At 43.3% G+C, this 15014-nt stretch overlaps 1 protein-coding gene across 1 annotated transcript in view; it reads left to right on the forward strand.

Annotated features, from left to right (window-relative positions):
• Positions 1 to 1846: 1846 nt before the first annotated feature.
• Positions 1847 to 15014, forward strand: part of PGR (progesterone receptor) — a gene marked incomplete at its 5' end in the record, with an annotated part of 65778 nt that continues 52610 nt past the window's right edge. The window contains 2 exons of the mRNA XM_084894675.1: positions 1847 to 3393; positions 4498 to 4649. Of these exons, the coding sequence (XP_084750801.1) occupies positions 1847 to 3393; positions 4498 to 4649 (1699 nt within the window). The remainder of the gene's footprint in view (positions 3394 to 4497; positions 4650 to 15014) is intronic.

Consider the following 15014-nt stretch of genomic DNA (forward strand, 5'->3'; position numbering starts at 1 on the left):
TCCCTTCCTATCTTTAAAAATCAATAAAATTTATTTTAAAACATAAAAGAAGTGCATGCATGATACATATAAAGCTCTCCCTGGTGCCAATCACAGGCTTGTGTTTTGATCTGTCACTGTCAATTGTGAATTTGGTTGATTTTGTTGACATTTCTATTATAGAGAAAGGTCGAATAGGGATATTAAAATATTTCTTCTAATTAATTTCCTTTCAATGTGCACAAATCCGTGCACTTGGCCACTAGTAACACAATAATTAATAAATAATGGTACAAGAATAAACTGGTTTTCCCATGCTCACAATTGTAAACCCACTTTTGCCCACCCCAGTGTTTCCCAAACTTTTGACATATGTGTACCTCTTCTATAATTTTCGTAACGCTGAGTACCCCTCGTACTCATGAGAATGTAGAATTAGGCGCAGCTAAGCACGGTGCAGTGCATATCCCCACCAAACTCCGGTGCAAGGCGTACCCCCACCAAACTCTTCCCGTACCCCTGGGGGTACGCGTACCACACTTTGGGAAACACTGGAAAGGAAACTTCCCTTAAAGTGCTACTTATTGAAAATTGGAATGAATTCCTCAGAACAAATTAATGACAAACAATACCCAAACTTTCCTTGTAGGTAGAGAGGTGATGTCAGCTGTCTTCCACCCCCAGACCTCTGCCAAACTGTCCAAGAGGAACAGGACATGTTGACTGTGGTAAGAGAAATTGGGAAGTACTCACTTTTATGGAAGTCATAAGAGAGAGGGAGAACCTCATATATTATTTAGCATCACCCTTGATACATTTATTCTAAAAGATAATATAGCCAAATATCTCCCTCTATGTTAAATTGTCCTAAAACTGAAATCCTGAAAATTCAGCTGTGAATGGAATCCATTTGTTTCCCCCCCGATAGACTGGGCATAATTCTTAATTGGTAGTACAAAATCTAATCCACTGAGGAAGTGCCATCTCACAGCACCTGCTATTCAGAGTGGAATTCAGAGGAGCCTTTGGGAATGACCAAGTCCAGAATTTCAGATTGGATCCATAACTGGGCGAGGGAGGGGCTTTGGGCGGGGCTTCCAGAAGGGGAGGAGCCGTTACTAGAAAGCTGTGGGGCCAGCTCAGAGCTGTCACTAACTCTCTCGAGGTAAGCCTTGGACCATTAGGGTGAGCGAGGATCAGGTGTGTGTGAGCGCAGCCTCCTCAATGACAACGCTTCGCCGGGCACTGGGGTGGAATCTGCGAACCTCAGGAGCTGCTGGGGCTGCCCAGGAAAGTGAGCTGCAAGAGAGCACTGTCGCCAACTACAGGGAGCACGCAGGAAGGCTGCTCTTCCGGACCCCGGGCTGCACCTGAGGAGTCCCAGCAGCCTCAGGGGGGTCAGCGAGAAGGGACGTGGATTGGGGAGCGACGCGGCAAAGCACCGGTTTGAAGCTGGAGAAAAAGTCGGGAGATAGAGCCGCATCCAATTGCTTTGGAAGCTGCAGCCGGGACTTGTGAGTACTCTGCGCCTCCCGCCCTCAGGCTGCATTTGGAGAACTCTCCTGGAGAAGTCTCCCGGTGGGCGCAGGAGCTCCCTGCCAGACCTGTCCTGCTCTTCCACCCGCCTAGGGACCGAACCACCATCCCCTTCCCCTGCCGGCTGCATGGAAGCCAAGGGCAGTCGCTGACCAGCACCGCCCCCTGCTGACCCAGGAGGTGGCCATCCCCACCCCCACCAACCAACTCAACACCTATTTCTCCTCCTCCAGCTGCTCCTATAGCCCCGGGCACCCTTCCCCCCACCTCCTTCCGCTCTCCCTCCTCCCTCCCTAGAGTCAGGGGAGGAGAAAAGTGGACTCAGGTCAGCATGACAGAGCTGAAGGCAAAGGCGTCCCGGGCTCCCCACGTGGTGGGCGGCGCGCCCTCCCCCGGCCAGGCCGGCTCTGCGCTGTTGGGGCGCCCGGACGCCGGCCCCTTCCCGGCCGCGGGCCAGACCCCGGACGCCGCCGCCGCGCCCGGCTGCCTGGGCGGGCTGCCCTTCCCTCGGCTCTGCCGGGGGCCCGACCCCGACCCCGACCCCGACGGCAAGGCGCTGTCCCACGCGGAGGGTGCATACCCCAGAGTCGGAGCCACAGGAGGCGCCGGGAGAGCCCCCGAGAAGGACAGCGGGCTGCTGGACAGCGTCCTGGACACGCTGCTGGCGCCCTCGCCCTCGGGCCCCGGGCAGAGCCACGCCAGCCCTCCCGCCTACGAGGCCGGCGGCCCCTGGTGCCTGTTTGGCCCCGAGCTCCCCGAGGGGCCCCCGGCGGTGCCCGCCGCCCCGGCCGGCGCGCTGCCCGCGCTCATGAGCCGCCCGGAGAGCAAGGCGGGCGGCGACGGCGCCTACAGAGCGCTGCCCCGGGGGCTGTCCCCGAACCGGCAGCTGCTGCTGCCCCCGGCCTCCTCCTCCGGCCACCAGCCCTGGCCCGGGGTCCCGGGGAAGCCCGCCACGCTGGAGGTGGAGGTGGAGGAGGGGGGCTCCGGGTCCCCGGGCGCAGTGGCTGCGCTCCTGAAGGGCAAACCCCGAGCCGAGGGAGGAGCCGCCGCCGGGGCCAGCGCGCCCGGGGCGGCCGAAGGAGGCGGCGCCCTGGTCCCCAAGGAGGATCCCCGCTATTCGGCGGCGCCCCCCCGGGTCGCCCTGGCGGAGCAAGAGCCGCCGCCGCTGCCGGCGGGGCCCGGGCGCCCCCCGGTGACCACCATGGTGATGGATTTCATCCACTTGCCCATCCTACCCATCAACCCGGCCCTGCTGGCCGCGCGCACCCGGCAGCTGCTGGAGGGGGCGGACGGCTCGGACGGCGGCGGGGTCAGCGCCTTCGCCCAGCCGCGGGGCTCCCCTTCGGCCTCGTCCCCGCCGGGCGCCGCGGGCGACTTCCCCGACTGCGCGTACCCGCCAGAGCCCGAGCTCTACGGCGACTTCCAGCCGCCAGCCCTGAAGATCAAGGAGGAGGAGGAGGGCGCCGAGGCCGCCGCGCGCTCCCCGCGCCCTTACCTGGGGGCCGGCGCCGGCCCCGCCGTCTTCCCGGATTTCCCGCTGGCGCCGCCGCCGCTGCCTCCTCCTCCGCGGGCGCCGTCCTCCAGGCCCGGGGAAGCCGCCGGAGCCTCCGCCTCGTCCTCGGCGTCCGCGTCCCCGTCGGGCTCGGGGTCGGCGCTGGAGTGCATGCTGTACAAGGCGGAGGCCGCGCCGCCGCTGCCCGGCCCGTTCGCGCCGCAGCCCTGCAAGCCGCCCGCCGCCGCCGCCGCCGCCGCCGCCGGGGCGGGCCCCGCGCTCTACCCGCCGCTCGCCATCAACGGCATCCCGCCGCTCGGCTACCCCGCCGCCGTGCTCAAGGAGGGGCTGGCGCCCGTCTACCCGCCCTATCTCAACTACCTGAGGTGAGGGCCCGCCGGGGGGCGCCCGCGGGTCCCGGGTCCGGGGGAGCGGCCCGCGCCCCGGCCCCGCGCTCCGGGCACCGCTCCCCCCGAGTGGCCGCGGGAAGCTGGGGGGCCGGGGCGGGGCGCCGCCGCAAAGAGGCTTCGTCCTTTCTCTTCCGTCCTCAGCTCACTTTTTGGGCGGGGGGTGGGGAGGCACAAAGGGTGCCATTTGGGGAGCGTGCCTCCCGAAAACATTATTTTTTTTTAAATTCCAAATAGCACCAGCCCTGATGTAAGATGTGCAGCGTCACACTGGCTCTGCGGGAGCCGCATGGGGAGGAAAGGGTGCCCCGAGTTGGGGGGTGGGGGGTGGGGGGGTGGGGCTGTGTGATGGGGTTCTCCTCTTAGGACTTTTTCCTGGAAATGCCCGTCTTGGGTTAGAGAGGGTCCTCAGGACGGTCCCGGGGGCACCTTTCCCCCTGCACAGTAGCACCTGATGGAGGGTAGCAGCCAGAACCGTTCGGTATTCAGAGGAATCTCCAGATTAAAGTTAATGTGTGTAAGATGCTTAAATCAGGGAGTTTAGTATCCATCGCTGCAGTGCGGTGTGTTCCGATATTGGTTTGGATTCACTTTAACTTTTTCACACAGGTTTTTTTAAAAAAAAATGTAACTTACATACTGAGGGAATGGGATTTTAAAGAGAGAGAGAATCTCAAGTGCTGTGAATAGTCAAAACGGTGATAATGTGTTGAACAATACCTTAAAATGACACAGAAGCTTGTTTGAGTAAACAATCAACACAGGTTGAGTTCTAAATCTCAAATTAAAAGCACTGGTAAGCACTATTGAGCTTTCCTCAACAACAGCAACAACAAAAAATGTATGTTACCTGTTGTTCTTGTGCCTTAGTACTACTGATGAAAAGCTAATCATCTGTAATTCTGATGAATCAAATAAGGGGTTTACTTTGCAAATTTAACTTGCATGTCTTTTAAGGGTGTACATGATAGTTCTGTTTCTTAAAATCCCCTTTCATTCTGTCCATCCTAGGGTTAAGAAAACTTTGGTATTCGATAAAGTTGCACCTAAAAATAACTGGAGTGCTTTGTTTTGCGTTTCAAGGCCAGATGCCGAAGCCAGCCAGAGCCCACAGTACAGCTTCGAGTCCTTACCCCAGAAGATCTGCTTAATCTGTGGGGACGAAGCATCGGGATGTCATTATGGTGTCCTCACCTGTGGCAGCTGTAAGGTCTTCTTTAAAAGGGCCATGGAAGGTAGGCTCCTTTCCCCTGACCCTTTATGGTTGGTCCAACTGTAAATGGAGACGATCTAATATTTTATAGATGTCCGGTATCACTTCCTTCTAAGAAATGGAGACATTTCCATTAATTTAAAATATGTTTTCCATATTGTTTTTCTTTATAGTACTCAAAGTTGAATGTAGTTGGATATTATTATTGCATACTATATTTGACTAGCATTTTCAATATTAAGCACAAATCATATTAATCTTGGGAACAATGCTGTTTTTGTTCATTAACCATTTTGCTTTAGAGAAACAGTTTTGTTCTAATTATATATTTATATTACATGTAGTATATATTAAATTTTTGGTGAAAAGAAAAATGGTAAAAATCAAAATTATATAATGAAATTGTATATGTGTATATATATATATATATATATATATATATATATACATATATATGATGCAGTTACAAATTTTCTACATGATTTTGTCTTTTCCCTACATGAATATTTATGTAATAGTTGAAGAATGGTAATTCTAAACAATTTAAAAACATTTTTGTTTAGGATATTTTTGTAAGTGTGTGAGAAAAGAGGAGTAAACAGTTTAAAGAAAATGAAAGATTTGGATACCACAATAATATAGTTTTTAAAGAAGTATTTTGCTTTAAGTCATATTTTCATATTTTAATGTCATCCATATTACATGTGTATCTAATGATTTTGAACTGGCTTGCACAGTGTATTTCCAATTTGTGCTTTCATAGAAGATGTTGTTTAGTTTGTTTTTCTAGCTATACTAAGCGCTAAACAGCCACTCACATTTATATTTGAAGAAAAAACTACATTTAAAGAGCATTTTACATTTGAATTCTAACAATAAGGAGCTGAAATGAGTTTAGGGTTACCTCTGGAGTTCTGAGGTCACACTTAGACAAGAAACCAAAGATGTAAATGTCTGCTTTCTATTGAGTTTTTGAATTTCAAGAACCTTGTATTTATAAGTAGGAAAGGAAGGAGTGGGGAATTTTTATCTGAAAGAGGCTATTATTTACACCAAAGTAATACTAACCTAAGTGACATTTAACCACAACAACACAGTTCCCTATAGAAGCCTAACAGGTGATCCTTTGCACCTATTATGCCTTTTTGATGAAAATGATTCTCAACTATTTATTCAGAGATTTTTACTCCTCCTACTGAAATTAGTTCTTCATAAAAGTATTTGCTTTGTATATTACTGGAATTTTCCCCCCCACAAAGGATGAATGTATTTAACTGATGTTGAACATTATGCATTCAGATTCAGGGGTGTTTGATTGCATTATAAAATTAATTGAGGGACAGGGAAAAAGAGCACATGAGAAAATGGGGCACCTAGAGTGGCCTTAACTTTCCCATTGCCATCTTTAATCCTAGTTACAGATGGAAGTCCTTTGTGTGCAAGAGTCAGTTCTCCAATGCATATTTGAAGTTACTGTTCCCATCCTACTTTGGTTCTGGTTTTCTTCTGCATTAATATATTTTCCTTCATTCTTACAGTCACTCTAGAAAATACTAATTTTATAAGTGAATGACTGCTTACAATTCCCTAAAGGTCAGTTTATTTTAGCTCAGCTTCCTCTTTTTACAGATAAGAAATTCCACATAAATCTGAGTTTCCAAAGGGCACACAAATAGTTAACAGCTGATTGTTAGTCAACACAGACATTCTTCTTTTTCAGAGATGGCGTGCACAGGTAGCTATATGATAAATGATACTTAATCTTTGGAAGTTACTTCAAAAAGTACTTATAGAACCAAGTGCTCCCTAACTAAGTTACAAATGCTTTCACACCGTATTATCAGACTAGCATCCAAAACCATAAAAAAAAAAAAAAAAAAAAAAATGCCTTCCTAAATTTACTCTTAGAAAGCATTTGTTGGAGGCCTAATTTTGGCATGTCCTGTTATAGTCTTGAGTAGTAGAAATGAAGCACCTTTATTTGGCAATATTTACAAAGAGGAACTCAAGATAAATGTTGATACCGCCTTCATAAAACTAGAGCAAGATTATAAAACTGTATGAGTAAGTTCATTCCCTCAGCAATTACATACATCTTATGTTTAGATCTGGGCCAAAAGTATTTTCTTGCCTTCACCTCCTCTGCCTTAGACATAAAATGAGGACAAAGGTAGCTGCTTCTTAAGGTTGGTATAAGGATTCAACAAGGCAATCAACATGAAGTTTTAAAAAGAATGCCTATCACATTGTCAGCTTCAACTGGTGGTGTTTTTACCTTCAAGTAGCTAATAATAGAGTGGACGAGGTAACATATATGCATATAAAATAGAGATTCTCACTAAATGGCCAGGTAAGCAATTCTGTAAAGTATATAGGATTTGTGAGTTTGTGGGTCTGGGCAGGGGGAAAGGTGGTCGTAGGATGGAATGTGTATGTTCTAAAATGGTAGGAAAGGGCTTCCTGGGATATGTAAATTTAGTTATTAAAGGACAAGTAAGATTATCAGTCTCTGGGCATTGAAAGATTTTATGAGCCTGTCTTTGAAGAAAAGAGAAGAGATTAAGATTAGACTATTTAATCAGGACTCATATTAGGAAATTTTGAGAGCTAAGGCTTGCCAAGTTAGGTTGCTAATGTTTGGAATAATCTGGAGAGAATTAGTGATCTAAGGCAAGAGAAAATGTTCTGGGAGTTCTCAAAAGTGAGAAGGCTAAGGAAGGATTTTTTATAGTTAGAGAGAAATGCAACATTTGAAAGCTTGGAGTAAATTAGTTGTTGCAAGGTAGAACCATATGTGGATGCCAATATGTCCAGAAGTTGAAAGTCAATAGTTAAAATTTAGATATTCATGTCATCAAGGGTCATCATGATAATGGCATTTTAGAGTGCTTTCTAATGTGCTAGTAATGATTTAAGTGTTTTATGGGTCTTAACTCATGTAATCCTTATAATGTAGGTGTTATTATTACTCACTTTACAAATGAGAAAACTAAGGCGCAGAGATGTTCAATTGCCTTAATTACAGTTAAAGTGTTAGTCAGGATTCAAACCCAAGTGGTGTGACCCCAGAGTCTGTGCTCTTAACCACTGTACTTTCTTTCCCATACTAGCAAAGGTAGTTTACATTTCAAAGAAAAAAAAACAACAACAATAAATGGTTGGAAGAAAATACGTGAGCCAGGCGATCCATCCAGGAAGGTAAAAGTGAATACTAAAGAATAATCTGAAACCAGGAGTGATTAGAAGTAAGTCATATAAATGGGTGGGTGATACTAACCTCACTTGTAAGGCAGCAATGAGAAGACGTGGTCAGGGGCCAAGAGGCTGTATCCCCACCTGTCCTCCACGTTAGGAGTAGGAGATGATAAAGCTCATGAAAAAGTCACCCAGGAAAACAGGGTGGCTTTCCTTAGTATGCGATAAAAGAGGGAAGGGGCAGAGCAAAAAGGAAACCACTCAAATAATCGGAATATGGGGCAGGGAGTGATGACTTGTTCTAAGCTAAAAAAGAAAAAAGGGTTAGTCAAAAAGCAGTAGGTTGAATTGCTCTTAGCATTCCTTTACTACGTATAAGATCAGGAAGTAAGTGGTTAAGAATTGCCTTGAGACCTTTCAAGGAGATAAGTCAAACTGACCTGTTGGTCCTACAAATGCAGGCTAGTGTGACCTGGCATTAAGAAGGAAAGGATAATTTCTCATTGAATTACCTGCCTATGTACTGTGACTGGTGCCATGCTAGAAACACACTAAATATTCAATAAATAATTGTTTGCTAAATAAACCAAGCATCATAACTGATGCCAAGCACTTAATTCTTGGACTCTATAACAGCATTTGTAGTAAATACATTTCATGGAATATTGTTGGACAAATATTGTAATGTAGTTGAAAGATATTATTTAGACAATACTAAGCTAAGTAAGTATTGATGGATTTCAAATTATATCATCTTATTATTCTCATTTTTTCTAGTTTTACTTAGGTATAATTAACAAAAGTGTATTTAAAGTGAAAACATGATAGTTTAAGTTATATATATATATATATATATATATATATATATATATATATACTGAAAACCATGCCCCATCACATTAATTAACACATCTATCACCTCACATATTTCCTTTTTCTTCTTCTTTCTGGCAAGAACATTAAAGCTCTATTCTCTTAGCAAATTTTAATTATACAGAACAGTATAATTGACTATAGCCACCATGTTATACATCAGTTTCTAAGACCTTATTTATCTTGTAACTGAAGGTTTTGCCAACCTCTCCCCAATTCCCCTATCCTCTAGACCCTGGCAGCCCCTTTTCTACTCTCTATTTCTGCGAATTTGACTTTATTTCACATATATGTGATACCATCTAGTATTTGTCTTTCTCTTTCTGCCTTATCTCACTTAGTATAATGTCCTCTCGGTTCATCTTTTTGTTGTTTTTTGTTCATGTATTCATTAATCAAACATTTTTGGAGCACCTGCCATATGCCAGACACTATGCTGAATGCAGGTTGAAATAGCAGTAAACCAGCACAGACCTGGTGAGCTGCGGTTTCCGTGGAGTTTATAATATAGTGGAGGAAAGTGACATTCTCTCAGCTAGGATGTACATGTCATTGCCGGGACAACCAGAGAATTGACTCTTCTGTCAGAATCTGGGGACGATGGTAAAAGCCTTTCAAAATTTAGAGAGATTCCATTATCTATAGACCATAGAGGAAACTGTACAGAAATTATATATTTGTTTGCTCTTTCACCAATACCACACTGTCTTGGTTCCTGTAGCTTTACAGTAAGTCTGGAAGTCAGGTAGTGTCAGTCCTCCAATTTTATTCTCCTTCTTCAGTATTTGTGTTGGCTATTTTGAATCTTTTGCCTCCCTATATAAACTTTACATCAGCTTGTTAATATCCATAAGGTAATTTTCTGGGATTTTTGGGGGGATTGCATTGAGTCTGTAAATCATATTGGGAAGAACTGACACTTTCACAGTATTGATTCTTCCTATCTATGAACATGGACTATCTCTCCATTTATTTATTTATTTTATTTTATTCACAAGAATTTTGGTTTTTCTATATATAGATTTTGTACAAATTTCGTTACATTTATGCCTATTATATTTGTGGGTACTAATGTACAGTAATTGATATTGTGTTTTTAATTTCAAATTCCACTTGCTTGTTGCTAGTATATAGAAAGTGACTTACTTTTACATAATAGCATTATATTCTGCAACCTAACTTATTCATTCCAGAAGGTGGGGTGTTTTGTTTTGTTTTTGTCAGTTCCTTCATATTTTCTACATAGACAATTATGTCCTCTGCAAATAAAGATAGTTTTATGTTTTTTATTTTCTTCCCCCAGTGAATATATCTTTTACATCCTTTTCTTGACAAATCATATTAGTAGGACTTCCAGTATAATGTTGAAATGAGTGGTGAGAAGGGACATTCTTACTGGGGAACTCTGGAGGCAGGCACATGGAGCAGCTGGGCCCCCCTGGCTGATGAGGGGACTGGGCGCTGCCATCTTGTGGCTGGGGGCACTGCCATCTTTGAGGGCATGGCAGTCAATTAATATATTCCCTCCTCATTGGCTGTGAGCACCACCATCTTTGCAATGGTGTGAAGATCAATCAGCATATTCCCTCTTTATTATAGGGTATTGGTTTGGAATTTTCTTATAAAGTCTTTATCTGGTTTTGTATTGGGTAATGCTGGTCTCATAGGATGAGTTCAGAAATATTCCCTCTGATTCTATCTTTTGAAAATGATTGTGTAAAGTTATTGATTCAACTTAATAGATACGGGCATCTTTAGATTTTTCTATTTCTCCTTTATGAGTTTTGGCAAGTCATGCCTTTCCAGGCATTGGTCCCTTTTATCCAGTTATCAAATATTGAACATAGAAGTGTCCATACTATTACCATATATCCTTTTTTTTTTTTTTTAAATTATTGTTATTGTTGGAAGTATCACATATATTCCCCTCTTTTCCCCCCACTGACCCGTTCTAGCCAGCCTCTGCCTCCTACCTCAGGCCTTTACCATTCTATTGTCTGTGTCCATGGGTTATGCATATATTAATAAAGGGTCTTTAGTTTGATCTTTTCCCTTCCACTCACCCTCCCCTGCCTTCCATATGAGACTCCACAGTCTGTTCCATACTTCTATGTCTCTGGATCTGTTTTGTTCATCAGCTTATTTTGTTCATTAGATTCTGCATATGAGTGAAATTATGTGATCCTTTTCTTTCTCTGAGTGTCTTATCTCAGCATAATATTCTCCAGGTCCCTCCATGCTGTCTCAAAGGGGAAGAGATCCTTCTTTTCTACTGCTGCATAGTATTCCATGGTATAAATGTGCCACAGCATTTTTTAAAAAAATATATTTTATTGATTTTTCACAGAGAGGAAGAGAGAGGGATAGAGAGTTAGAAACATCGATGAGAGAGAATCATCGATCAGCTGCCTCTTGCACACCCTTTACTGGGGATGTGCCCGCAACCGAGGTACATGCCCTTGACCGGAATCGAACCCAGGACCTTTCAGTCTGCAGGCTGACGCTCTATCCACTGAGCCAAACCGGTCCCGGCATGCCACAGCATTTTTATCCACTCACCTATTGATGGGCATTTGGGCTATTTCCAGATCTTAGCTATTATAAACTGCTGCTATAAACATAGGAGTTCATACATTCTTTCTGATTGGTGTTTCAGGTCTCTTAGTATAATATATTAGTATTCCTAGAAGTGGGATCACTGGGTCAAATGGCACTTCCATATTTATTTTTTGAGGAAACTCCATACTGTTTTCCATAATAGCTGCACCAGTATGCATTCTCACCAGCAATCTATGAGAGTTCTCTTTTCTACAAATCCTTACCAGCACTTGTCATTTATTGAATTGTTGGTGGTAGCCATTCTGGCAGGTAATGAGGTGATGCCTCATTGTTATTATAATTTGCATCTCTCTGATGATCAGTGACTTTGAGCATTTTTCATTTGTCTCATGGCCATCTATCTATGCCCTTTGGAGAAGGTCCTTTCCCCATTTTTCATTTGGATTGTCTGTCTCCCAATTGATAAATTGTGTGAGATCTTTATATATTTTAGATATTATACCTTTATCAGATGTATCATTGCCAAATATATTCTCTCATACAGTGGGCTCCTTTTTCATTTTGTTGATGGTTTCTTTTGCTGTGCAGAAGCTTTTTATTTTTACCGTATTTTCCGGCATATAAGACGACTTTTGAAACGAAAAAAATCAACTGAAAATCGGGGGTCGTCTTATACGCCGAGTATATCCCGAAAAACGTCTCGATGTGCCGCTAAACGAATTTTCCAACTCGATCCCGCACCAATCACTGCAAGGCTGCTCGGACCGCCTCTCTAACTCAGCCAATACAAGCAGGCTTTTTATGCATGCAAATTATACATGTTCTGTACCCGAAGCTATACTGTGTTCTAGTAAAAAGCCTGCTCAGATTGGCCAGAGTCAGAGAGGCAGTCTATTAAGAAAAGAATTGGTGTTGCCTCAGAAGTGGGGGGAGGGGGGTAGTCTTATACAGCGAATATAGGCCTAAACCTATGTTTTAACTGTAAAAATTAGGGGGGTAGTCTTATACGCTGGAAAATACGGTATGTTGTTCAATTTGTTTATTTTCTCCTTTGTTTCCTTTGCTCTAGGAGATGTATCTGTAAACATATTGCTAGAGTTATCAGAGATTTAGCTACCCATTCATGTGTCTCAATGGCCTGTTTGGGTACTTCTTGCTCTATGCCTCCTGAACTTGTGTGGCTTTTATCTTCACCAAGTTAGGGAAGATTTCTGCCATTACTTCTTGATTTTCTATCCCTTGCTCACTTTCTTCTTCTTTTACACCTATTGTTTTTGTTTGTTTTTGTTTCTCTGATTGAATGGTATTTTCTACCCTGTCTTCTTATTCACTCATCCAATCCTCAGCTTCCCCTAATCTGCTGTGTATTCCTTCCAATGTGTTCTCATCTCTATTTCATTTAGCTCTTCTGGAGAATTATCTTCTTTTCTCATTTTGAGATTTTTTTTTTTTTTTTTTTTTTTTTTTTTGTCTCCCCATTTTGGCTGCCTGTTTGTGTTTGGGTCTATATATTAGGTAGATCTACTACACTTCCCAATCTCTAGTGCAGGAAAATGTCAGATGCTGTTTCTGGTTGGCCTTGAGTTCCCTGTTTGGAACTATGAGCAATCCACAGGTTGTGCCTCCCTCTGCTGGGGCTGGGTGCCTTTAGGAAGAACCAAGCTGTCCACCATGATGTGTTTTTTTCCTAGCCCTAGGCCCAGATGATCAGGCAAAAACTCAAAAACCTCCAGAGATCCACCTCTGCTCGCAGTCAGATTGTTATTCTGAGTCTTAATTTGCCTTAGGCTATAGACCACAGGGTGGGGTGAGAAGTATTCCAACAGGTTGGGTTAATTGCCTTTCCTCCAGGCAAAAACCACCTGGATAGCAAAGGTCAGTGAAGAAAAATATCCTCAGCATTGTGAGGGAATGACTCAACACAGGAAATGGAGGGCACCTCCAAGCTCCAACTCCAGAGTCCCAAACCCTGGACTCTTCTCACACAGCCCCACTCCATTCTGCCCTCCCTCTGCTAGAGGCCAAGGTGATTGGCTGTACATGAAACTTTGTGAGTTGGTCCTATAAGGTTGCCTGCATTTCTAGCTGTTTCTGGCTGGGCAGATAGCAACCCGGCTACTTTCCACAGCCAGATGTTCTGTGGGCTCCTTTCTCAGTTCTGGTTCTCAGGGTTTGGGAGCCCAGCTTGGGGTTTAACCCAAGAACTCTTAGTGGGAACCCCCCATAGCTGGGATATCCTTCCAGACTTCCAGTTGCTGCCTGTGGGAGCCAGGCCAACCCTTTTGCACCTCCATCTTTCCCACAAGTTGCTATGTGGTCTCCGCTTTCCATCCTTGGTTATCAGGGTTCTCTCCAGCGAGGCTTCAGTTGTTTTTTTTCAGGGTGATTTTTCTGGTTTTTAGTTGTATTTACAGTTTGGTCCTAGGAAAGTGTCAGTAGCTTCCACTTCCTCTGCTGCCATTTTTAATCTCCTTTGACCATATTATCCTTTTTTATGTTCATAGAATCTATAGTGATATCTCCTCTTTCATTTCTGATAGTAGTAATTTGTGTCTTCCCACTCCCCCCCCCCCATAATTAGCCTGGATAGAGACTAATGGATTTTATTAATCTTTCAAAGAACCAGCTTTTGCTTTTTTATTTTCTTTATTGATAATCCTGGTTATTCCATTGATTTCTGATCCAATTTTTATTATTTATTTTCTTCTATTTTATTTGGCTTAATTTGCTCTTTCTTTTTTCCAGTTCCCTAAGTTGATTAAATTAAGAATTTTTTCTAATATATGCATTTGGTACAGTAAATTTCTCACTTAGTACTGTTTTTGCTGTATAGCACAAATTTTGATAATTTGTCTTTTAATTTTTATTTCATTCAAAATATGCTTCAGTTTCTCCTGATATATTGCATCTTTAACCCATGTGTTATTTAAAAATAAGGTGTTAAATCTCCACATATTTTAAAAAGATTTTTAGTTGACTTTCTACTATTGATTTCTAGTTTAATTCCATTATAGTCTGAGAGAAGACTATAATTTTTATTTTTTAAATAAGTTTAGTATGTTCTGTGATCTACAATGTGGTCTTTTTTGGTGAATATTGCATATGTGCTTGAGAAAAATGTATATTGAGCTGCTGTTTGATGAAGCAGTATAAAGATGTTAATTAAATCCAGATGATTGATGGTATTTTTGAGTTCAACTAGTTCTTATTGATTTTCTGCCTGGTAGACCTGTACATTTCTGATGCAGAGGTGTTGAGATCTCTTACTATAATAGGGAATTGATCTATTTCTCCTCAAAGTCATATAAGATTTTGCCTCACAAAATTCCAATGCTCCGTCCTTAGACACATACATATTAAGGATTATTAGTTCTTCTTGGAGAATCAACTCCTTTATCATTATGTTTATTCCTCTTTAAATTTCCTTGCTTGGAAGTACACTCTGTTTGAACATGCAGATTTCCACTGAAAAATTTGTGAATTATTTTTTCTGTATTTAGAACTCTAAAAGGCTTTTTCCATCTTTTGTAATCTACAGAATTATCCAACAATCCCTCCCATCATGATTTCTGTGATTAATATTTAGGCCCGTGAGAAGATATTTTGCCAATAATCTTACCTAATTTTCTCTCCAATGGAGTCTATCCTATAAGCAGTTTCCCTGTTATCTTAAAAACAAACATGTAGTAATTCACTGGACTTCACTTTTAAACTCTATTTAAAAAGTTATAAACATCTATACTAGTAAAAGAGTAACATG

This window comes from Pipistrellus hanaki (genome assembly GCF_964339955.1).
Source record: "Pipistrellus hanaki genome assembly, chromosome: 9".
Lineage (NCBI taxonomy): Eukaryota > Metazoa > Chordata > Mammalia > Chiroptera > Vespertilionidae > Pipistrellus > Pipistrellus hanaki.